At 36.0% G+C, this 27,250-nt stretch overlaps 2 protein-coding genes across 2 annotated transcripts in view; one reads left to right on the top strand and one right to left on the bottom strand.

Annotated features, from left to right (window-relative positions):
• Positions 1–26,308, bottom strand: part of LOC140151270 (serine/threonine-protein kinase 32A-like) — a 248,083-nt gene extending 221,775 nt beyond the window's left edge. Inside the window, exons 1-2 of the mRNA XM_072173550.1 lie at positions 26,121–26,308; positions 1,750–1,890 (exon numbers count right to left, since the gene is read on the bottom strand). The gene's annotated coding sequence lies outside the window, so the exon portion shown is untranslated. The remainder of the gene's footprint in view (positions 1–1,749; positions 1,891–26,120) is intronic.
• On the top strand, positions 7,359–7,673 carry LOC140162379 (uncharacterized). The gene has a single exon (XM_072185586.1). It carries the CDS (start codon positions 7,359–7,361, stop codon positions 7,671–7,673), a length of 315 nt encoding a protein of 104 aa, XP_072041687.1.
• Positions 26,309–27,250: the final 942 nt, after the last annotated feature.

Genomic DNA, 27,250 nt, shown 5'->3' on the forward strand with positions numbered 1-27,250 from the left:
CAAGATGGTAAAAAATAAAACCTAATATAAAATAGCCACTAGACTTCTGTATGTATAAATCCTACTAAATTGACAATTGTTAGAATAGAATTGAAAGGTCATGTTACTATTATTCAGTAGTCTGATGCTTACTGCGATGGCAGACATGCAAGTAGCATCCAAACATGAAGACATTCATTAATGTTTAATTCATGTTGGCTTTGATGTTGACTTTGCCAAGAATTGGCTTCAAGCAATCAATATGGATAGGAGCTGTTTGATGCTTGATTAAATCTGCTGGAATAGTGTCTCTATAATAATTACACATTCAGCACTTCACTTAATTAATGCAAGATTAACATGGGCACATCTTTATATTATTTGGATCTTTATAAATAATTGTTTTGTGAATAGGGGGATATGTTGTGACACTTGGGGAAAATTATTGTGACACTTAAGGCAAACAAAATTGTCTCGTTTTTTTGGTGTGTTTTTTAAAAAAAATTTTTTGGGAGGGGGCTGAATTTTCTGAAAAGTAAATAAAAACAAAAAACATCCTTAAAACACTTTATGATCGGGAAAATCACTAACATGCTAAAATGCGGATTGTAAAAATTGTCACACAGTCTTCAGAGACAAGGATTTTGATTACTTGCAATTTTTTTTTGCTTGTATGGGGGAAATAATGTGTCATTGGCTCGATGGACATTGATCCAAAGTTCTAATTCAGTCCATGGAAGAAACTTCTTCCATGTTCAGTCCAACAGAGTTTTGTCCCCCTTTATTTTGGTCTTAACCTCAAGTACTGTACCCTGTATATTTCCAGCCAACAAATACATTAACCTATACATGAAAGATAAATATAGGTCAAAACAACATTGAATCAGATATTTGATGGAGCAAAGTACATGTGAATGAAATATCTTTTTGCCCAAAATATTTATTGGCCCTAATCATTGGTATGAAACACATCACACACCTTCATGCACTTTGAGTACCCCTCCCAACGCATACAAAATCCTGAAAATGTTTGCATTCAGATATCACATAATTTGATACAGAAATGCCCAATATTATGACATTATTTTATTATCGACTGTTGATGGTTCCGTATTATTTCATACATACAAAATAAAAAGGAACAGCACCCACGTCTATTTGAAATAAAATCTTTGATCTCTATGACCCAAGCTTGGATGTACATACAGCTTCTGTGCGTTTATAGTAGTCTTTGAAATACACCATGGAACCGGTTAGTCAATATATCAAGTTTAGCACAGGTTGAATTGAATTTTAATAGCCTAACATAACTATTTGGCTGCACATATATTAACAAATTGATACAATAATAATATGATTTTTTGGATTAAAATGATTTTATGCAGCTTAGACAGATATTTCCTAAAAATGCATTCCCGAGATAGTTTCTTTAATTTATCACATCATTTTTGGAGGTTTAGTTGGAGCTGGAGATAGTTTTAAGACAGAATTTTCCCATTTAAATAACATGCTCTAAAAAGGCTTGGGAAAACAGGACACTCACAACAGAAACGTTCTAAAATGCAAAATTTCCTACTCCTATGCTCACATCATATATCTAGATCATTTAAGGTTTGCAAATAATTTTGGAACCCAAAAATTTTAGAACAGTTGGGGGAATCAAGATCTGTGCCCCCGACTTTTGAAAACCTGCACACCCCACTGCTGTAATAAAAAAAACCATAATCCACTAAATTTAGCATGAAAGCATCCCTAAATGGCAACACCTACCATTCTCATCTTGGAGAGTCAATTATGGGAACTGCGCCTGCTTGACAGCCTGACTGGCTGTTGTTACTTAGCAACCATTATCTTCACTCTGCTCCTGTCTCTATACCCAAGCAGTCGTCTTATTATCTACGACTGCCAACACTGTAAATGATGAATAAAGAGATAATTGCTAATTAGTCAGAGAATGTTTAATTTAAGTTAATTATATACTGGAATGGTGTGAAATCAAGTCGGGACCTGAATGAACTTACAACTAATCATATTTATAAAACTGAATAACAATTATTATGATGATAATCATTTCTGCACAGGATTAAACCTGTCCAAATCAAAGGTGAAGACTGGCCAAATACAGGTGCACCTTACACAAACAAAAACCACTTTCTTTGAAAATACGAAATAGAAAATAAAAGATTGAATATTTAAGATTTTTAGGCCTTAAAAGCACTTTTTAGCCCATTTTTCAAAGTTTTCCCACTTGCTAGTTACTTTGCCCCACTCCCTTTGCCCACCCTCTGTATTTACAATTGGTCAATTTCAGGGATTTTTTAGCCAAAATTGGTCCAATTTACTTTATTTGGCGCACCCAATATCCACTGTATCCAAGTAAAGACTGGATAGAATGTTAGGAATATATTCATTTAAGATGCAGATGGAAAATAAGATATTTTCAATGATCAGTTGAAGGTCAAGGATAGACACGAATGAGCATGGCCAAAGGAGTATTAGCTAGTAAAAGCTACTATCAACCATTGCACCCACTTTCTTTATCTACTATGAAAAGAACCTGATTCAATCCATTCATGCATCATTATCCATTAAAGCTGAATGATTTGCTAAATGCAAGACTTTATTAATTATTTACTGATCTGCACTGAATATTTCTGATATATTCCATGATGAATCCATTACTGGAAGGAATTAATGTACTTATCTTACTTTCTCAAATTGAAACCCATTAGGCATATTTGTACAGTGTATAACATGTAGGGTTGCTTCACATTACTTTATCATTCTTTGTATCTTGCATTCTGCATTAGATAACAGTAAATAAAAGGATGCAAATGTTTTCTTTCAGCCTGAGGTCAAAATCCAAGGGGGTCTGTAGAAGGCTTGTAGAAAAGGGTAGGTACATATGCATGTGCATATATTGAGGGGGGCTTTGGAGGCGTGAGCCTCCGGGTAAAAGCAGGGGAGGCCAAAAGGAAAGGGCAGCAGAAAAAGAAGGGGTGGCAAAAAGAAAGGATTAAAGAAAAAAGGGCGGAAAAATTGTAAAAAATGTTTTTGAATTTAAATACATAATAAAATTGTTTGTTTTTCAGTTGCTAGCACCTATATAGATATTAATCCTTTTTTTTTTCAAACCATCAAAAACAATATTGGGTCAACCTTTTCGAGCGGTTGATGAAGGGGGCGGCAAAACTCACCTTTTCTCCAGCCCCCCGGCTAGGAGAGGCCTGGGTATGCCACTGATATGTGCTGCCAGTAAGGATTACATTTTCTCCTCCTGCTATAACAACAATGGTCATTTTTATGATTTCACTATGTGGATGAGTCGCATGTTTTTGGTCACATTTGACTAAAATGGGTCATTTTGTTGGTCACTAACACTATGGCAAAGTCCATATTTTTGGAGGTAATTGTAAGAATGGGTGATACATTTTACACCTCATGAAATTTTTTAAACACTTTTTTCACACTTCTGTTTTAAAACATGAATTTGTGATACATTACCAAAATCCGGGACCAAAATATCCCAAATTACATCTGTTTTAATAGGGTTAAAAGCTAATTAGGCCTGTTATGTTACTGTTTTGGCTATGACATTTTTTTTTTTAATCTGACCAAATCTGTCTTTCCACAGAGAGTGAATTCAAAATCACCAACACTTTATGATAAAAAGCTTGGTCTACATTTTGATACTTCATATCCTACATTGCATTTCCTGAATACTCCTACCCAATGTATATCTGTCTTGTCTGGAAGTATTCCAATTGATACAATGATAATGTAAACACACTGATAATATATTGACAGTAAAGGCAATAATATTTGCACCTATTAACCTACGAATAACCTGATTTTCACAATCAGAAATCAGGGCATGTCACACATATCTAGAAGTCTAAATTTTTCATCTACTAGTGCATTCCCATCTTGTATCTGTTTGTTTGTTTACTTATATTTGTTTGTGTAATTGTGTTTGTTGTTGGGTGCGTAAAAAATAAATATATGATGTTACATTTTGACTAAATATGGTAGCAATTACAATGATTACCAAGCATTAACAATGTATTTTACAGCTCTATAAATGGTGCCTTCTACAAAAACTCCATAAGAAAGTTACATACATTCCAATTGAGCTCAACAAGGCCAATCAATTTGTTACACAAAATTGTACTAGGTATTGATCTGAATGATAGGGGGTTTACGGATAGCAAAATCATTTGGGTACCAGTTATTTTCACCCCTATAGCCAAACAAAGACAAATATCATAATTAGAACCAGCAATGAGCTGCATCTTTTAGTTCAGATCTAAGACCTCGTTTGCTGAAATCGGTCAACAAATACAGACATGGTGATCCAAAATATCAAGGTAGATGCAAATTCAAAAGTTGCAGATTGTTCCTTTGGATGGTCTATTGATTTGAACACAAAAGTGTTCTCGAACAAGAGAACTAGCGCTGTGCTTTCCATTGATTAGACTGCAAATGCAAATTAAGATTTTGTTCTTCCCTTGGGTTTTTGATCACTGTTTTTTTAAATTCTAAACCAATTTCAACAAATGAGGTCTTAATCTGAGATAAAGGATGTAGACCTACGGTATTGGCTGCTGGTTTTCATTTTGACATATTTGTCTTTGGTTAGGATATATATGTACAGGAGTGAAAATAACTGATACCTTAATTCTATTCTGTCTGTAGATATTCACTTCCCGCGATTCACTTCTGGGCCAGCAGAAATATTACAAATTGGTACATGGGTATTTTAGAGTATGCCAATTTCAGATATCTATGGACACAAATAATCTGAACAGCCATTTTGCAGGGAAGGGCCAAGGGCTCAAATTTCAAAGGTGTTTAGATTTGTTAGAACCAATGCCAACATATATATGTGACATGATCTGGTCCATGTAGGCCAAAGGCAAAAATATGGAGTAAAATAACAATAAAATACATAATAAAATAGACATCACAAAACCACATAACTTTAAACTCAAGTATGCTAGGCCTTTGGTGTTTTCAGTATATATGTATGATAGCCTATGTTTGTATTTGGTAAATTATAGCAACTCATTTTCAAAAATGTCTCCTTTGGCCGCCATGGAACAGATCGCTGTCACATATTCCTCTCTGGTCATATGGATTCAGATAGTACTAGTTGCCCTATCTGTGATGAAGGTGAAAGATCATATTTTCACATCCACATGGGTCAAATTAGAAAATTGCTTTAAATTTTTATAGAAATGGTTCAAATTGTTCCTCTAATTTTTTTTTTGTGTTGCATATCTAGTTCATAGATTTGCATAGTATGTTTGTTTCCCAGGGTTTTAAACAGGAAAATTGGGTAAGCCTACTCTTATTAATGCCTACTGACCTGACCTATTTTGGGATGTACCTACCTGTCTCACTATTATGTAAATGATGGGCTAACCTACTTTTGTCATATGCTGTTTAGAATTTGATGAATAACCACTAACCATTGAACAATAATTATTAGCACATCAATCATGCTTATTTTACATTAGCATAATGACTGAGATTACTGGTAATGTACTATCTTATTAAATAACAACCATTATTGTAAATAAACCTTATGACTGTGTGGACAGAGAAGCCAGATGAAACCTCTGGAAAACAACTTTGAAAATTGGAGCGTGGAATGTTAGAGCGATGAACCATGGTAAACTGGACATTGTAACCAGAGAACTTGATAGAAATGATGTCAACCTTATAGGAATTTCTGAGATGAGATGGACAGGAAAAGGTCATTTCACCACACCTAGCAATCATGTTGTCTACAACTCTGGCAAAGACACAAGGAGAGAGCATGGTGTTGCTTTCATTGCCAACCCAGATGTTGCCCGGTGTGTTCTAGGATACAACCCAATTAATAAGAGAATCATTACCATCTGAATACAAGGAACACCAATGAACATATCTGTGATTCAAGCATACGCACCTACCTCGGCATCAAACGAAGAAGAAGTCCAAACCTTTTATGATGACCTCCAAATGGCTATAGACAGTATCAATAAGAGAGATATCATGATCATCACTGGAGACTTCAATGCAAAAGTTGGAGGACAAAGTACCAACAAAAATGTGATGGGAAACTGTGGCCTGGGAGAACAGAATGAGAGAGGAGAAATGCTTATTGACTTCTGCCAGGAAAACCACCTTATTATTATCAATACTTTCTTTATGCAACACCCAAGGAGGCTCTACACCTGGACATCCCCAGACCATAGTACAAGGAATCAAATTGATTACATTTTGGTCCAGAAGAGATGGCAATCTAGTTTCATGTCTGCAAAGACATATCCTGGGGCAGATTGTGGATCAGACCACCAACTTCTTACAAACAAAATGTATGTCAACCATGAAGTTTAAGCTGAGACGTAAAAAACAACAAAGAAAGCCTGCCAGATACGATGTGAGTAAGATCAGTGACAGCTATAGAGTTGAGGTGAAGAATCGGTTCCAGAAACTATTGGAAGATGATCCAGAGGAGTCCACACCAGAAGAACTGTGGCAAGAAATCAAAACTGTAATTACAGATACAGAAAACACTCCCCAAAAGAAAGAACATGAAAAAGCCCTGGCTTTCAGAAGAGGTTTTCAAATTGGCGGATAAAAGAAGGAAAGTAAAGGAAAGGGGACTTGATAAGGATGATAACCGCCAGGATTATCGTGACCTGAGCAGGAGAATACAAAACCGGTCAGGAAAGATAAAACTGACTTCATCAAGCAGAAATGTGCTGAGGTTGAAAGGGACAGTGTAACAAACAACACCAAGGACATGTATAGAAACATCAAGCAACTAACCAGGAAACCAACTCACAGGCTCAATGTGCTGAAAGATGAAGCTGGCAACATCCTTACAGAAGAAGAGGAGATCAAAACGAGGTGGAAACAGTATTGTGAAAACCTGTATGCATCTAGAGAAGGAAATATATACCTGAAGTAGAATCTGATCAGGAAGATGCAAATGCTGACCCAGACATCTTGATGTGTGAAGATGAGCAAGCCATAAAAAGACTCAGGAATGGTAAATCACCCGGAAGTGATAACATCCAGGCAGGATTGTTGAAAGAAAGTGATGCTGAAGGAGTCACCATCATCCACAAACTCTGTAACAAGATATGGAGAAGTAAAGAATGGCTGGAAGACTGGAAAAGAGCAGTGTTTCTCCCGTTACCAAAGAAAGGGGACACAAGTGAATGTGCAAATAACTGTACCATATCTCTTATCTCTCATGCCAGCAAGGTGCTCCATATCATTGCTGAAAGAATTGGGGGTCATCTAGAAAGTGAGCTACCACCAGAGCAGGCAGGTTTCAGGAGAGGAAGGGGAACTAAAACCTGAGAAACCTAATGGAGAAAAACATGGAATTCCAGCAACCTTTATTTCTGTGCTTCATTGATTATTCCAAGGCATTTGATTGTGTCCAGCATGGAAAATTATGGATCATCATGAAAGATATGGGCTTCTCTGCACATGTGGTGGATTTGATTAAAACTCTATACAAAGGACAGGAAGCCACAGTAAGAACAGAAGGTGGAGATAGTGAATGTTTTACAATTGGCCAAGGAGTACGCCAGGGATGCATTTTGTCACCATACCTGTTCAACATATATGCCGAGCATATCATGCGGAATGCACTAGATGGCTACGAGGGTATGGTTTCAATTGGAGGATGACAAATAAGCAACCTCAGGTATGCTGACGATACCGCCCTCATTGCAAGAACAGCTTCTGATCTGCAAGATCTCATTAACTGAGTTAAGAAGGGCAGTGAGGAGTATAGATTGTTTCTCAATGGTCATGATTTGTGGTGGAAACGTCATTTTGACTTTCATCGCTTGGAGGGGCGCAGAATCGATGCTGAATTGGCCAATTTGGCGCCCCCCTAAGGGTGGCGTCCAGGGCACGTTGCCCCCTCTGCCTCCTCCCTTTAGTCTGCTGTCAATCTCTACTCCTCAACATGGATGAGATGGCACATGTCTGATTTTGCAGATTTTATAGGCAATCAACGTAAAAGCTCAATCCAAAAGTGACGACCATGTCAGAAATTAACAAACCTACATGTAGTACTAGTAGATTTCCCTCTTTTTTTAATTGCACAGCTCACTGGGGAGATCTCTTAAGTGTACAGTCAGTGACATCCCCTACCCCCCCCCGACAAAAATCGATGACTGCCATAAGGCTGCCTTAAAATGATTTGGGCATGTTTACCATGTCCTGCATGTGGTAAACTGAACACCCTTGTATCCCATGTGGTCAGACTGAGTCAATATTATCTGTACATGTATGGGAATAACAAGAACTAGTGTTACAAATCTGTCTAAATAAATACATAATATTTGTGTAGCTGATATCTTATGTATTATTATGTATCTATATCTATCTGCTATTGTTTGCATGCAATCCTTTGATACTGAAGACACACAATTTTACCCACCTGTCAAAGTCAGCACATTTCCCATGGATATTGACAAAAGTAATTTGTAGTATTACATGTGCTTACACTGTAAGTTGCAGAAACCTAAAATGCAACTTGAAGCATCTTCTAGGAACCAATTCCTAAGAAATTACAACTACAGACTAGTATATCATGTAGGCCTATATTATAAGGCCCTTCACAATTGATTCTTAGTTTCCTGTTTCATGGTTGAAAACAAGGGATGAGGTGACTTTTAATTATTAATTATCTAGTGTTTACTTCTGAGCGGAACGTGGAGATGATAATGTGTAATATAATAAACATGAAATTTTAGTATTTTAAGAGTTTTTGTATATTTTAGACGTTCTATGACTTTTGTTTGCTGTGTAGAGGCTGAATTGCATATGCGTACTCTGACCATTGAGGCCAGTGACCCGTCAGTGATAGTCATGGGCAAATTGATATCGACATTTTTCTTACTGCTGATTGGTTATACACATTTTGGACTCTTCGATTAATTTAGGTATAGGGGTGTTTGAGGTTAATACGGTGTACCATTAGGGACATGCACACTTAAACATTAACCAATGATCGTAGAGAGCTGCTGTCTTTGGTTGAAATCACTGAATCAAGATAGTGCCTTTTTCTGTAACACTAAATAGTCACAACAGTCCCTTGTTGAGATATTCTTGATGCATGGATTTACAAGATCTTCAGATCCGCATGTTGGGTTGCGTGACACAAATGCCGGCCTAATAAAAGGCAATTTCAATACAAAAACACATACTATCACAGAGATCTCAAGTTTTTGTTTTAATTTGTCATAGGACTCTCTCTCTCTCTCTACCACCTGGTATCATTTTTTCAGTTGTATGATGTTGAAAGAGTAGATGTCGCATTTAAGACAGACAATCATGATATATGCTAATTAGGGTCGAGGTTATGGTTAGGGGAAAGGGTTAGAGCTAGGTTTAGGGGTTAGAGTTAGTTTCTGTCTTAGAGGAGACATATATGAAAGTCTGAAAATGCAGCAAAATGGTCAGATTTGACCTTTGACCTGTATTATCTGTGTGCCAACAAGATCCCAATAATGTTACGTATATGTTTTAGGGCTTGGTGTTTTTCATGCAAAATTGTTATTTTCACAGGATCTATACATTAGTGGGGCATTGAAATTAACACGAGGGAGCTTTTCATACAAGATCCAGGCCACTAACATGATGCGCCAAAATATCCAGACCTTTCTTAAAATGTGTCAAAATTACTAAGCTGAAAAAGCAGCCATTTATTCAGTTGATCCATCACACAGGAAATGGCATAATTTAATATCAGCAGGAGCTATAATCATTTATAGACATGTGATTTGAGCTTATATCTGTTGCAAACACATTATTATACATGTATTGGGCTGCATGGTGATATCAAGAGAGAGCACTAGCTGCTATGTAAATGACAAGTGCCGAGATTGCACAGCCTTTTTATTGAATATGTCCGCAATGGTTGCTAGGCAATGCATCGGCTGAGCCTTAAGCAAATACTGCTGCTGCTGAGATATCTCACATCTAATGGCCCACAATAGAAAGTACTACATGATGCGCATATTTTTGAACAACAAAATACCAAGAAATTATCAGCGGCCAGTTACCATACATGTAGTGCTTACATGTGTTCATGATTTAAAAAATTTCATAATACCTTTTGCACCCTAGCCTTAACTCTACTTACATACTGTCGAGGTACTGGTATTAAAAAGAACAACACCATCTGATACCTAGGCATCCTGTATACAAAGTGCAAAGCTGAGACTAATGTTGTTTTTCCAAGCCTTTGGATGCCCAATAATAACATCCACAGCTTATTTCAGGGAAGATCTACAAATTTATTAAGTTCCGGGTATGTGAATAAAGGCAGTGTGGGAATGCTGAAGGTTGAAGTCTAATTTTGAAATTTAAAGAGTCAAACCTTGTAGGGGATCAGGGTAACAGCTAGCCCCTAGAACTTGGATAAAATAGCCTTACAAGTTACATTACATTACACAGACTTTATACTGGGGCACAGTTTCTTATCATTTGACCCAAGGGCTAATGAGCATTTTTTTCTTCTTAGAATTATATGGGCCAGCAACCCAGCATGCTCTTTATCTAGACTATAGACCACTTGACATCACTGTTTATCAACAGAGGCGAGGGACTCGTCTGTCGATATGCTTGGACGAGCCGCTACACTGTTCAATGGCTTCTTGTACTATATGAAATGTGGCGGGCGATTTAAAATACATGTGCCCTTAGCAAACTACGATGCGTACGCACACTGCAGGGCAAAGAACAAAGGTAATTGCCATAATTCGCGCACATACTGCCGGGCAATGACGTCACATGCCAAGTGGTCTATAGCTAGCCTGGCTTTAAAGAAGGTGACCCTGTATATTTAGAAAATCACATATTTTAAGGGGGTACTACACCCCTGGCCAATTTTGTGCCTATATTTGCATTTTTCTCAAAAATTATAGCACATTGGTGACAGGTAAGATATGTATATTATAGGGGCAAGGACTACACTACAGTACTGAAAATTCAGCAACTCAAAGCAAGTAGTTATTGATTTATTGATCAAATATTGGTTTTCCCTCATTTTTTGACTGTAACTCCACAACTGTTGTCTGTGCTTTAATAACATTTCCAGTGCAGTAGTTGTAGCCCCAATAATATACATATCTTACTTGTCCCCAATGCGCTATAATTTTTGAGAAAAATGCAAAAATAATCACAAAATTGGGCAGGGGTGTAGTACCCCCTTAAAACTTATGTATATTGTTTTTATTAATGATAATCATCATGATCATGTAATACCGTGTTGTTCCTAGGTAATAAGCGCCCATATGGGCCATGAGATTTCATGAAGGGTGGACGTTTATTAGGGATCAATTTTTTGTGTACATTTTTACAAAAATGACCAAAATAACACCACCCATTTCAGTTTTAGACGTGTCTGTTTGCAGGAGGAATGGCTTATAATCGTTACTTGCTTTTGTCATGTATAAGAAAAGTAAAGTGTGTATATAAATGTACTCTTAATTTGTTACTTTGTATTTTACAAGTAATTCAAATAAATATTATTATTATTATTATGAGAAATGAATTTCCTATTTAATATCCGGTGAGACTTAGGAACGATCTAACATTTTGTTCATGTATATTTGCACATAATAGTAAATTTTATTGCTTTTTCAATTTTCATTTTGGACAATTTTGGGGGTGGGCGTTTAATAGAGACTAGGTGCTTACTAGCAACAATACAGTACAGTATATTGATATCAAATCAAAGACCCTATTTTCATCAAACATATTGAAATTAGGAGTTCCAAATCGTGGCATTTCCGAAGATACCGGTATTGTCAAAAAAATGTCAAATTAGTCTCAAATCTGGTACCACAGTCAAGACTATCCAACGGTTTTTTGATGATTTCTTCAGAAATATACCGATTTGGAATATACCTAATTTTAATATAATGAGAAAATGTATGACCTGATACCCAAATCTGCATTTTGATGGGGAAAGTGGTGGATGAGGCTGTCAATTAGATTGGTTTTAACACATTAAGGGATCTGGAATGAACGTTTTAAGCGTTTCGACAGTATTTTTTGTGGGACATGAGAGAACATCAGACATATCGAATTGCATTCTGAATGCGCAGAATGTCTTTCTGATATCAAATAATTTTCATTTTTGGAAATTCACGATATAATACAAATTTTATGACAAATTATTAAAATTTGATATTTTTCACATTTTTGATATAATATAACAGTCCTCGAAGTAAATGTTATAAATCTAATGATATATTCTTAAAGTGTATGTAGCTGGGAGGAAAAGCCGACGATCAATTGAAAATTTTGACCTTTCATATTGAAGATATGGATTTTTTCCCAAAAGACCTAATTTTTTTTGGTGTTTTGGGAAAAAAATCCATATCTTCAATCTTAAAGGTCACAATTTTCATTTGATCGTCGGCTTTTCATCCCACCTACATATACTTCAAATATAAATCATCAGATTTATAAAGTTTACTTTGAGTACTGTTAAATATCAAAAATATCAATTTTTAATGATTTGCCATAAAATGTGTATTACATTGCGAATTTAAAAAAATCAAAATTATTTGATATCAGAAGGACATTCTTCGTATTCAGAATTCAATTCAATATGTCTGATGTGCTCTAATGTCCCACAATAAATACTGTCCAAACGTTCATATCCCACCCCTTAAAGGAACCTTGCAACAGATAATAATAGTACAAGGAGCCTATACCATAGTTGCTCTGCACAACAGTATAGGAGGATCTGTATCACAGATCGGGTGCAACGTAATTGCATGATTTCAATTAGAGTTTGCACTAAAAAATACAAGGCTCCTGTATAGTTGCATGTTTGCCATGTATTTTAATTATACAGGTTCTTGTACCCATTAAACTCAGATGCTTGAAATTGTAATTAACAGTACTCCATTATTTATCCAGAATAAATATCCAAATCAGCGCACCCAAACTGAAATGGCTCTTCCATGCAAACTTAAATAGGGGAGTATCAATAACAAAAATGTCAGATTTTTTCAAATATCTCAAGGTTTTTGAAATAAACACATAAATTGACTTACCCCAATTAAGGTAGGGACTGAGTCCCGGGAATTCGAGTCCCGCCCGGGTAGCCGAGTACCCGGGCAGGAATTCCATGCCCGGATACCCGAAATTCCAAAAAAAAAAAAAAAAAAAAAAGGGTTTTTTTTGGTTTTTGTGTCCCTGGACCTAGACCTAAATGCTAGGATCATTCATGGTTGACCTAAAAAAATATATAAAAAATTGCATGATGTTTTGTGTTTTTAATATGAAAATTGATAGTTTGTATTCATGTCATACTCTATGAATGATATCAAAATGCATTGAATTTGAATGCATTTTGATATCATTGATAGAGTATGACATGAGTAAAAAATATATCGATATTTGGAATCAATGCATGCATTGCATACCAAAAACAGTTGAGTACTAGATACCGTATTAAGTTTAGCTTTCTTCTCAGGTATCGATCATCCTGCCGGGTTGATGGACCATGCATTTTTCAATACATCGATCTAGTCTTTGTGTGCGGAGTGGAGAGAAGGCTGCAGTCTGTCCCAGTAGCGTACGCATGAATTTTTCAAGGGGGGTGTGATGAAAAAAATTCAACTTTTAAAAATGGCCGTGTAGCGGACATTGCATCGCGCTTGCGCGATGCCAGGGGGGGGTGTCTGTGGAAAATGAAGACCTAATTGAAGCGATTTTGTGGACCATTTTGGCACTATTAGTATTAGTGTGTAAAATTTTAGTCTAAAAAAGCCGCAAAAAAACGACCACGTGGTCACAATCGGTGGATCGGATTGGTTGAAATCAACGCCACGTTTTTGACCTTACAGTGGTCAGAGATATGCATATTCATGTACATGTATGTATGAAAACAGCGATGCGGATATAGTATCATCACCGGGACTACAATGTTTGTACCAGGGAATTTCAGACACGGAGACTCCGCGGAGATTTCTACAAATTCTCTTGGGAACACATGACATGTACCCTGACTAAGGATAAACACTTGTGCTGAACGTCAAATTGGTCACTTATCGCTCACTATTCAAAATGTGACATATACACCAATTACAGTCCCCGAAACGGTCTACATTTTAGCTGACCTCAATTCCGAAACATTTAGTGATAGTTAAAAATGCGATCCCCAACCCTTGGGACCCGCCAGTAAAGTACGTCTAACCTGATTGGTTTACAAAACTACTTTGATAACTGCTAAGCCAGTCAGCGTGCTCGATGCTTAACAACCTGGTCGTAGAGGTTTTCTTTTTTTTAAGAGGCGAATTCACGTGGTGATCCAGCGATCGAGTATAAATTCAGCATGACTTCTGCTTTCGCAGGTGCAATAACAATACATGGACACAGTCAGTGACATTTACACAATGAAATAATGAATTATTTATGACATGCATGAGCTGGATTTTACGATCGAGGTAAGGTTTTCGGCCTGTCCCTGCGTGAATATCGTTAGTTTTCAGCATCAAAGATACTTGCGATGACCAGTTTTTTGCGGAGACTTTGATAACAGGTAACTTTTATAAGTCATAGGGTAGAAACGATAGTTGTACAATTGTACGAAAATATACATTTTGTTTAGGCCTAAAATGTTTACAAAAATATATTGGTCCACACGTTGTGCATGTGAATGCTGGACGGTTCGCACCCTTTCAATTTCGGACCCGTGCACTTTCGCCCCCTTTCTATTTCGCACCTGTGCACTTTCGCCCCCTTTTTATCCCGCGGTTATTGTGCTGCTGTTGATTGATGCACGATCGATTGCTTGAACTCCCGGCGATGCGGCGTAGTATGTTTATAGTACTGGGCGTCGGGCATGCACTTATTAAGTCATGATAAACCCGGGAAGGAAGGAAAGAAAGGATATTTTAAAACAAAATAGAGGAACGATTTTTTTTTCTCAGAATATATTACAGGCCAGATATTTTAGCAGCAGGCTTACCCAAAATAATGAAATAATTAGAATTCAACGATAAAAATAGTAATAATAATAAATAGTAATAATAATTAATTATAATATGTATAAAAACAGGGGAAATTTGTTCCAACTGACGACCAAGGGATGGATCCAAAAGGATACAAGTGTCAACAAGCAATGGATAAAATTAAAAACAATGAAAGTATGACACAAAATCCAATGGGGGAGTAACACAAAACATATAAACAAAGCTAATTTAATAATATAATATGATGATAATAATAATATGATGATAATAATAATAATAATAATGATAATAAGGGCTGTGCAATAATTATTCCCCCCCCTGGGGGTTAATTTCCGAACGGCCCGCCAAAAATCGCTTGCCCTCCCCCCTCTTGGCCTGCCAAAAATTATTCCACAGCCCCTAATAATAACAATGATGATAATAATAATAACAGTAATAATAACAATAATAGTTATAATAATAAATTGAATATAGCGTTTCTGTGTTTAGTTGCTTTTTAAAATAATATTTGTAGCTAAGTTCCAAAATAAATACTATAATGTGTAAGTGTAAGAAAGAAAGAAGAAAAACAAAGAAAGAAAGAAAGAAGAAGAAAGAAAGAGAAAGAAAAAAAAGGAAAAAAAAACGAAAAAAAACCCAACTAAATACAAAGAAATTAAGATAAACTGAACAAATCTAATTGATAGAAATAAATTATTATGTGCAGCAACATCCAAAAACAAGACATGTTTCAAAAGACAAAGCAGCTTTCTTGATAAAAAGAAAAGAAAAAAAAGGCACTATAAAAAAAAAGAAAGAAAGAAAGTCATCCCCCCTTTACACGATCTTCTTTATTAATATCTAAGAAATAGATGCTATTACATTATTGACATCTTCGAGTTCAAACATCCTGCCTTAAAATTGTCGGCATATAAAGTATTTAGCGGATTAAGATACCGCGTAAAGCGCCCCACAGACTCCGAGTATTGTACGTACAATATTGTATGTAACATACATACGTTATTTAATCTATTGCCATTCTATTTCCAGTAATGTTTAAGTTCTAACGAATATTTGATGACGAAAAATCGATAATATGTTACATACAATATCTAGCAGAAATATATTATCGATTTTTCGTCATCAAACATTCGTTTTACTGGCAATAGATTAAATAACGTATATATGTTACATACAATATTGTACGTACAATAAAAAGTCTGAATACTGCTTTAGATATGCCGTGGTGTTAATGAAGCATCGTCATAATGAGTCCGTGATTGACAGGCCGGTAAACAAAATGAATCATGAACATATAAATGTCAATCATTTACAATGCAGAATTGATAGCATTTTTCCACAAATTTGTTTATTTACTTATGTTATTTATTAAAACCATATTTATACAGGGTTACCCTTCAGATAAATCTGCTATTACAGGGGCCCTGTGTCATGAAAACAATATACATAACAATTTGTAGAATTATACATAGGCCCTATATAATGTAAGAATTTTTTTTAAACATAAACATCAAAAAATCATACATCAAATATATCAAAATTCATTAAAAGTATTTACATTTCTTTGTTTTATACAGTTTACGTAACACTTGTAGAAATATATATATAAAAATTAATTAAGAACACAGACAAAATACATCATTCATTAAAAGACATAAAAGTTAACATTTGGTTCATTATTTACATTGGGCTTTTCCAGAAAATAGATGCACACCCCCTATAGAGGAGTTCGGATATCCGGACTTTTTGTCCAGTCGTGACTGTTGGAAATCCAGCCTTTTAAAGTGTCCACAGGCGAAAAAATCCAGCAGAAAATAGTTCAAAATCAGAAATCCTCAATTTGAGAGCTTATTTTGGACATTTCCGTGATTTTTCCTTCATTTAATTGGATTTCCAGGCTTTTTCAAGTGACATTTGCCACTGGAATTCCAGTCGTTTTCAGAAAGCAGACCTGGAAATCCAGACATTTCTTTGATTGAAAATTTACTCCTCTATAGGGGGTGTGCACTTATTTTCTGGAATAGCCCATTTCACATTAAAACGAACAGAAAACTTTCCTGATTAATAATATTTTATATTTGGCAAAGAATATGGATGCAATTGTAATATTTCTCAATGTGCAATCGTATATTGTTCGTAAATAAATATCTTTATTTCTTGACAAGTTTATGCAGCCGCGGGGCCCGGGGGCTTGTCAAGCAATCGATCGTACGTCACTAGGCATATTTTTCGCGTGTCTGTTTACGGTACCATTGATTGAACCAACACCATACCCGGCGCTTTCCCGTAAGTCATTAGTCATTCATTACATAATGGGTTGAAGAAGTCACACCTTATACAGTCACGCGGCTGCGTGGCCCGGAGACTTGTCAAGCAATCGATCCGGTACGGCCACGGGTATGTTCTGGGACGAATATATGCGTGCTACTGCCTAGTCACCGTAGGCTACCATTGCATTGATTGAACCCATGTCACACCGGCGCTTTCGCGTACTAGTGTCAGCTAATACTCGCGGTGAAGAAAGGTGGCGAAAGTCAGCACAGCAATATCGCAAAGCTGCTGCCAGGCGTTTTTTTTGCTTGTGCGCATTTGTCTTTGAGAAATTTGCTAAATATTTTTTTCCCATTAGTTTCATGTCAAAGAAGATCAATTCGCAACATAAAGATGGGATAAAATTATAAATTATAAGCCATCAAATTTTGGCCATATCAATATTAGGCCCTATATAAATTTTATAGGCCATAAATAATTTAACACTAAATTATATAGCTATCAATAAAGTACTAATAAGGTAACATAATTCTAATAATAATAATAATAATATAATGATAATAATATAATGATAATGATAATGATAATGATAATGATAATGATAATGACTGGAAGTTTTGAACCTACCCTCCTTAGCATACAGGCGCCTAAGGGGAGATATGATCCAGGTCTTCAAGATTATGTATGGTATCAATGATATGGACAAGAATAAGCTGTTTGTGATGAAAGATTCTGAAAGAGATCTTCGAGGTCATGGTCTAAGGATTCAAAAACAGCATGCCCGCCTGAACATAAGGAAATACAGCTTCACACACAGAGTGGTGGACCAGTGGAATTCACTTCCTAAGTCAGCTGTAGAGGCACCCTCAGTTAACTGCTTCAAGAATGAAATAGACAAGTTCTTGAAGCTAAGTACAACAAGTTTGTCTATTAAGTTTGTAAGTGGCTAAATATCCCATGCAGTGGAGTTTGATTGAACTAAGGTGGGCATTATAAGCCTTTTGGTTTAATTGAGAGCCCGAGAAGACAGGTGAATACAGGTGAATACAGGTGAATGATAATGATAATAATTATAATTATAATTATATAAAAATAATAAATAGGCCTAAAATAAAATAAAATAGAAATGAAATGAAATAAAATAAAATAGGCCTAAGTAAAATAATAATAAATAATAATAATAGGGGATTTTAAAGCGCCTAATACAAACGTCTCTAAGCGCTGTACAATAAAAACAATCATTTAAAACACCATTATGTATATAATCTTAAAAACTACACCAAAATTCAGTGAGACAAAAATATATAAGGTAGAAACACTATACCATCTTAAACACTACAACAAAATACATCATGATATACTAGGCAAAATTATATAAAGACAAGCAAATATCCATGTCCATGAGAAAACACATTAAAGTCCATGATAAAAAATTAAAATGCCCGTGATAAAAACATATACAGTCAAATAACAAGCGAGGATACTAAAGGTGACCGGCACCTACAACGCGATATAAAGTACAAAAAGTTAAAACAGAGCGGTTTTCAGCCGTCTTTTAAAAACACTAACAGATTTGGCGTGACGAACATCCAGTGGGAGTTGGTTCCATAGAGTTGTAGCAGCGTAGGCGAAAGATCTGTCACCATAATACTTATAAAAATAAAATAACAAATCAAAAACATAATGAATACCAATCTTCAGTCGAAACACATTTAATATATTGTAATAATATAGGCCTATTAAATTCAATCGAACCGGAGAGTCCATCAACATCCCGGGTAAACATACTACTTGCTTTTGTACACGCTGGACTCAGTACCGGTACTGCAAACACAGACAATCAACACTAAACAGTCAACCAATACTATACACATACAACACGTCAACACCCCACTGTACCGCCGGGAGTTGAAGCGATCGATCGTGCATCATCAATCAACAGCAGCACATTACCCGCGGTTGCGGGTAAAAAGGGGGCGAAAGTGCACGGGTCCGAAATTGAAAGGGTGCGAACCGTCCTGTTTCCGTGCATGTATTCAGTTGTTCGACGTATACATCGAATACAGGACACTTCGCCCACAATGCACTTCGCCTACACGCCATTTCGCCTACGTGCCATCTCGCCCCCTAATTAGCTATTGCGGCAATGCAACGCAATGGCATTGTGGATGTATACGATCGATGCGCACAGGATGTGTGTGTATTCAGATCGTACTATCAATGATGTATTCATTAAATCGCCCCCATTGAATGGACGAGAATATAGTGACCACGTCCTGTTGTAGTCTTGAGAATAGCGATAGGTGATGATTTGATGATGGTGCTGTGGTGATTTGAAGTTGAGAAGTTAGTATAATAGTTGTATTTCCCCCTCACCTAATTTAGCTATATCGGCAATTAGAATAGTAGCTCAGTATTGCGTTTTCGAAATAAGGAAAGTATAGTGCATCAAAATTTAATAGGCCTACGTTTCCCTACGGTACCGTTTTTTTAATAGTCTTTTGGACTTTTGCATGTTTTCTTTATTGGGTAATTTGTAATATTCTTCTTTCATATTTCGTAATGTTTTTTAGTGTTTGGCTTTGTTGTTGTTCTTGGTTCTTGCTATAATTTGTTATGTTGTTTATTTGTTTTTCTTCGTTTGGATTTATTAGAGCTTTGTCTGAGTGGGTTTTGGGTTATATATTTTCAATTTAGTTTTTCCTTTAATTAGTGTATTGTTTATGCTTTTCTTTGTTTGGTGAATAATTTCTTTGTTTGGGATAGGTCTATGGCTTTTTGCTTGTTTTTTGTTACGTTTCTAGTTATATTTTGGCTCGTTTTGGTTTGGTTATCCTTTTCTTTATTTTGTAGCCTACTACATACTAATTTGGTACGATCGTATTGTTTTTTGTATATTATGCGTTTTTGTTTGTTTTATTTTGTCTGTATCAATTAATATTATGTCTGTCTGTATTTTGTACTGTTTCCTTTTGATTTTGTTTATTTGGTATTGTTTTCTGACATGTTTGGGGTTGGGCTTTTTTGTCCTATTGTTTTTCCATTTTTATGGTTTTCTTTCTTTATTTCTTTATTATTATTTTTTTTTGGCGTATGCTTTTCTTTGGTCTTGCTTTCTTTTGGATTTATGCCTTTTTGTTATATTTTTATGTTTGTTTTTCTACTTTTTGTTATGTGTTATGTTATTGTTTTGTTATGTGGTTCTACTTTTTTTAAATATTTCTAGTCACAATTTTGTTTTACTTTTATTCGCCTCTTTTATTTGGTCTGATTTTATGTTTTACTGCATGTGTTCTTAACTTCTTCTTATTATATTGCCACTTTTGGATGGATTTCCGTGGTTCCTGGTGGGTTGTTGTTGGCATCTGAGTCTGACTCATGGTAGGCCCTATCTGATCGGTATGGTTTGGGTCCATAATTTTCCTTTAGCTCCCGCCCGATAATAATATGATCGGCGAGCTAATACACAGATTTTAAGCGCTGGAATGAAATAGCAATTTTCTTCGTTTTAAATTTACCTCATTTGTTTGGCTCGAAATTAAAAGGGGATAATGCGCTCTGTACGAGCTAATATATAAGAGCTATCAGTGAAAACTAGCATTTAAATAGGAAGCTATTTTTTATGCAAATCACACATTATTGAAGGACCACTTCGTATGAAATGGGAATGTTTTGTGTAAGAAAATAATGTAACAACAAAGAAAATTAGTAATTACATAAATATAACATATTATTGTCTTTCTCGTGTGCCCATGGACAAACAAAGTATAAAACGAATTTAAAAATATGCATAATATTGTACTAGTCATATATGTTAGAGATGCTGTTGTATTTGTGTTGTGTATGTTGTTTTTTATTCTTTCTATCTTTTTTTTTTCTCAAGTTATTTGTGTTTTGTCCTGTTTAATATAAATGCAAAAATGAATAATAATAAAAAAAAGGACCACTTCATATAACTTCCAAATCTGGGAGTTTGATAAACCTAGATTTGGAAGATACGTAGGCCTGTGTCATGTGTACTTTATTCATGCATGTCGTATAATTTGAAACTTTGCTCTTTTTGAACCACCATATAATATTAATGCAGGTAAAAGAACTTTTCATTCACGTGCTACTAAATTGTGGAATAGCCTTCCAAATGATAGTAGATGTAATTTTAAAGAAATGAGTATTGCTCAATTTAAGCAGTTGTTTTTGATAAAACCAGTGTAATATGTCTTTTATCTGAATTTACATGTTTTCCCAATTGTTCACAATTTCATGTGCCATTTATAATTATGTATTTTCTGATTTATTACTGTATATATATATATGCTTCTTGTTCACATTGTAAATGCAGGGCCTCCTTGGAAATCAGTGCTTGACATTGAAGGAGCTACCCTGGGTAAAGAAAGTTTAAATAAATAAATAAAACAAACTGATAATGATGATTTATATGTTTAAGCTAGTAGGCCTACTCTATGTCGTACTCATGCAATGCTATTATTTAACCGTCTCAGCTTTTTGACAGTCGGACGAGTAGGACCTTTTTTTTCTTTATAGTTACCAAACTATGCTTAGCTCAGAATATATGATCACTACTAGTATCTCACATGGCGTAAGAAAGACCATGAAGCGAACTGGTGAAAGTTCCTTTTCGGAAGTGGACTTTCACAGTTTATCTTTGACCGTTCCTCATCAGGGATTTCCCTTTTAACAAAGGAGCACCTGCGCATATGATGTAGCATAAACACCGTCAGCATGATCTGACTCGTTATACTTAATTGCTTTGGCTTCAAGTATTTAGCATGTATCCTATATAATATATTTATTTGATTCAAATGCAAGTAAGGGTTTAGGTATCTTAGTCTCAGCTCAAACCAAAGTCAGAAAGTTTGAATTATTTATGTATATGACATGACCATTGACAATACAATAACGTATCAAAGGGGAAAAAAGAATTAGGCCTAGGGCCTCAAGAAAGAACAGGATTGAATAAAGAAAAATTATTAAAGGACATAAGGAAAGAAAGACTTTGGCCTTATGCCTGAAGGAGGAAACCGGGTTTAACAATCTAATACGGTATTCGAACCATTTGATTACCGACGGAGTACAAAACAAGCATAATTGGACGGGAAGAGAAAAAATGATTATAATGGGTGTACTGAAATGATATGTGAAAGACTAAAGCTAAAACTAAAAGACCTACAGCTGCAAGTGTTACGTTTCTCTACGCAACATGTAACAGATGGTCGTCTCATGATTTTGATCACCAATGATCAAAGTCTATTCGGCCTTCCGGAGTCCTTCTTTCTTAAATTTCTTGGTGACAAGCTCAAAATCGAATCCTTCCCTTATTTCTTAAGTTTCTCCTAGTATTAATTTAGTGTGCGAAACTGAACTGTCAAGAGCCGGGCCAAGAGATAAAACCATATAGTGGAGGCCTTCGATCGTTTTTACATAATACGTTTCAACCCTGATCATGCTGATTTTTTGGCATTGTAATGTTTTAACATGTCCACTGAGTATACATTGGAATCAAATTCATTATGTTTGTAAGACATCGGAGCTACCCTGGGAAAAATTTCAAACAAATGGAAACATTTTGTGCAATAAATGTGTTTATTGATATACGAGCTGTGATTTAATTTGAAACTTCACGTAACTCGTTATTTTCCCCAGATTTGGAAGATGTAGGTTGTTTGGCTTTATATAGGTATGATTCGTTTTAAACTTCATATAACTCGTTATTTTTCCTAGATCCTATTAACACGCCGCACCGCGTCTTCTAGGTCTATCAAATACCATACATGATTTCATTTTAAACTTCATATAAATCATTATTTTGCCCCAATTTTGCCTCTTCATGTGCGCTTTGCGTCTCTGAATGGGTCTTCCCTATCTAGGCTTATCAAACACCCAGATTTGGAAGCTCGGATTACTCGGATGTCGTTTGCATGATCAGGCTGGGCATACACACAATTAACGCTTGTCTAAAATAATTCCTTCCTTGTTTCTATTATTATAATTATTATCTTTCTTTCATTTATCATGTGTATACCTTCTTGTAGCCTATATTATACATATGCACATCATATTTCTTTACTGATTTCTAACAAACACAACCGTCAAACAAAAACAAAAAATTCAAATTCGGATTTATGCGCGCATAAAAGTAACATTTTCAATTTCGCGCTTGATTCTTGAGATGTGTTCATGAAGGGGTGTGTAAGGAGTGTTAGCGGGAGTGTTAGGTGGGGTGTGTATGCGGGAGTGGACGGTAGAGAGAACAAATAAACAAACCAAAGTCATTATAGAATTATAGGAGAAAGAAAACAAAACACAGATTCCAGATTCAGTTTTATGCGCATAAAAGTAACATTTTCCATTTTCGCTCATAAGGTATTTCGGGGGGGAAAATTGTGCAATAAATAGGAGTAGGATCCAAAAAAGAGGTCTTTCGAGGGCAGTTGCTAACAAATGAGGCCTTTCGAGGGAAGACCCCCCAAAAAAAAAAAAAGAAAAAGAAAAGAGTTCTTTCTGGGCCATATTCTAAAACTTGATGGTCTTGGGAGGAAATATTCCTTGGGAGCTAGTCTTTTGCGTGAAAACAATAAGAAAATGATGGGTCTTTGGATGTGTAGGCCTATAAGGGAGCACGTTAATACTAATAATATTTGACAAAGAATAACACCAAATTAAAATTTTACCGAAATCGTATTTAGTATTAACCAGTTTTGCAAACATTTGCAACTTTTTCTTCTTCGCGTGCCTCCGATAGGCCTACGTCGCAAGCACAAAACATGGCCCGCATAATTCTCGGGGTCTTAATCAAACTGAGAGCATACTTGACCCGGGACTTGTCAAGCAATCGATCGTACATCAGTGTGTATGCTGTGTGTATGCCATGCGGCCGCGTGCAGTTCCCGGCCTTGTCAAGGAAGGTACATCGGTGTATTCTGGCATTTTTGCGTGCTTGGATCATGGTACCATTGATTGAACATAATCACACCCGGCGTTTTCGTGTAAGTGGTAACTAATGAATATCCGCCGTTAACACGCGGTGCAAAATGGGGCATAAGTCATGTCACTGCACAGCCTCCCACAAAATATCTCAAAGCTGCATGCTGCTGGCGTTTGTTTTGCTAGTTGTGCGCATTTGTCTTTGAAAAATTTATTTTTCCCTTAATTGTTTCATTAGGCTATGTCAAAGAAGATCTTCTCTGATTTAATATCTTTTATAGGACTGCAAAAAGTTTTGAACATCTCTAACTTTATTTTAAGTGAGTTTGAGCCGTAAAATGAATGATTGGTTAATTAAATAAAAATACACAAAACTCATAAGCGCTTTTTTGGCCATATTATATAAATTATTAGGCCATACTGGCCATAATTAATTTAACACTAAAAAGTATGAACTTATATGAAGTAAACATAATTTGTAAAATAAAATAACACATATAATAGGGCCTAATTGATTCTTTTGTTCATGAAAACATATCTGTAAAAGTAAAATACATAAGGATTTAACATAAAAATACATTTATAAGGCCCAAATTTCGGACATATTAAATTAATTATTGTTCGTGAAAATATAAGCTAATAGGCCTATAATGTAAAAAAGTGATGACGATGATGGGAAACTTGGAATCAACTTTCATTACCCTTATGATTTTGTATCATAATTCAATGGCTTTCCTTCGTCTTCGTGTGCATGGTACGGACTTACAAGCACAAAACATGTTTTAACACGGCCCATAATTACAATTTTTTGTTGCACACACTACCCGTCCTCCAACACGCTGGCAAGTAAAGACTTCCATGAAAATCGCCGGGTATGACATGGGTAAATCAATGGCACTGTCACCGCCGCACGCATAACGTATCCAGTATATTCCATTTCCGGGCCATTCCGTGGTTTGGCTGGCAGTCACGCTGGGGACTTGTCAAGCAATCGTCGGCAGCAAGTACCCATGGTGTAAAAAAAAAGGCTAAACGCACAGCACAGGCCCTGCTCGTTGAAAATGGCCAAAATTTATTTTGAACACTTTATCACGTTATCAAGTTATTAAAAGTAGGCTGAAAGTTTTAACAATCAATGGTATTAAAAAAATTAAGACTGCCATATTTTTCTTTTAAATTATCTTCATACAAATTCACGTATAACACACTTTAACACGAAGTTATCAAATTATTAAAAATGCATGTTGAAAAAATGCATACACATATTAAAATATTAAAAAAATATTGTTATAATCACATCAGCACGGTGTGTTAAAAACCGAACATAATCTACACGGGACAGGACGGTAGGGGCCTCAATTTATAAAACACAACCCAAGACACGTCAAATACACCCAGATTCAAGCCAATAAAAACTGTTATAAGTACTCCTACATTCCAAAAACACTGGTAGACTGGAATTCCATACCCAAACACATCACCTCAATTGAGGACAAAGACAAGTTCAAGGCAGCAGTAACTCAGTATTACGTCAACACCAAGTAACCAAGCGGTGCACCGTCCTGCTAGTTTGGCTCCCGCAAGTGGGTGGTTAGCAGTACCTGAACCAGAACCAGAACCAGAACCACACACACACACAAATTTGTTGAATGTTCCCGTGCATTCATTGGAACGAATCCTTGATCGTATAGTCTGCTACCAACACAGGAACACACGACCCTTCCGGTCACATCGATCGTCATGATACATCCACAACCGCCATTGCAATGCATTGCATTGCATAGGGGGCGAGATGGCACGTAGGCGAGATGCCGTGTAGGCGAAGTTGCGTGTGGGCGAGGTGTCCTGTTTCCGTATACATCATATGTGTGGGTAAGCTTACTCACTTGACTTACAATAAGTTACATGACTTACCACTGATCTTCACACTGCAGTCCAGCACTAGCAGCTAGCAGCTGAGCTTTTTGTTGCAAAATAATATCAGTTGAATGAAGTCTAGGTTTTTAAGCTTCCTTCAATCATCAAAATCAGCTAAAAATTCACGGTGATTGCTACTGGTTTCTGCTGGGTTCCTGCATCAAGGCATCTATTTTTTATACCTGGACACTTCCGGTATCCAGTTGAAAACATCTCTTGATCACAGCTATGTTTATACTCCGTCGCTGAACGATAAGCGATTGGCGATTTCCAGTAAGGTCAAGGAGCCGCACCATTTGATTTCAGGGGGTGCGGGTGGGGGGGTCGGAGTTTTTGAAGAAAAAACGCCCATGAGTTGTAATTTTAATATACCGGTAATAATTTATGCAGGCCTGATTTTAGGACAACTTGACCCATACAGTGGCTCCGGAACCGGGGGGCCTGAGGGGCCAGCCCCTCAATAATTTTGGTGAGGGGGCCCAAGAACCCTAGAGCCCCCCAATAATCTGAGGTAAAATTCATAATTTTAGGTTAAATTCATAATTTTATGGTAAAATTCATAATTTTAGGATAATTCAAAATGTAAGGTAGGCCTACAATTCATGTAAAAATGTATGCATTTCACCCCCTTTAGCATTTCGCACCTCGGAGCGGACAAAAAACGGACAAACCCCCAATATTAAAAATCTTCCAGAGCCTATGCCATATACAAGTGAGCACCCCTGGAACCGCATGAACCAAAACATTATAAGAAAAACTATTTAAAAAAAAAAAAAAGGCCTAAGGCCTATAATAGGCCCTAGGCCTTTTTATTTATTTATTTATTTAATTTTTTGTTGTTGTTGTTGGTTTTTTTTTTTTTTTTTTTTTTTTTAGAAAAACAGGGTTTGCAAATTTGTTCTGAAAAAAAGCATCAAAAACTAAAGGAGCCTAGGCTATATAGAATAAACTTCAGTTTTGTTTGTCAGTAGGAAAAAGGTTACCGGTAGTTTTTCTAAGAAAAGGGATTTTCAGAAAACTCAGTATTATTTTAGAGCATTGAATATCAGTTATGTTTTATCAATTGATTTTGTGCTGAAATGCGGGCGAAGCGCGCGAAAATTTTGACTTTTAAAGGGGCGCAGAAT

Source organism: Amphiura filiformis, chromosome 1, assembly GCF_039555335.1.
Source record: "Amphiura filiformis chromosome 1, Afil_fr2py, whole genome shotgun sequence".
Taxonomy (NCBI): Eukaryota; Metazoa; Echinodermata; class Ophiuroidea; order Amphilepidida; family Amphiuridae; genus Amphiura; species Amphiura filiformis.

Coding starts and splice junctions, on each gene's coding strand:
- LOC140162379 (XM_072185586.1), top strand. CDS start 7,359: ATGGAATTCCAGCAACCTTTATTTCTGTGCTTCATTGATTATTCCAAG.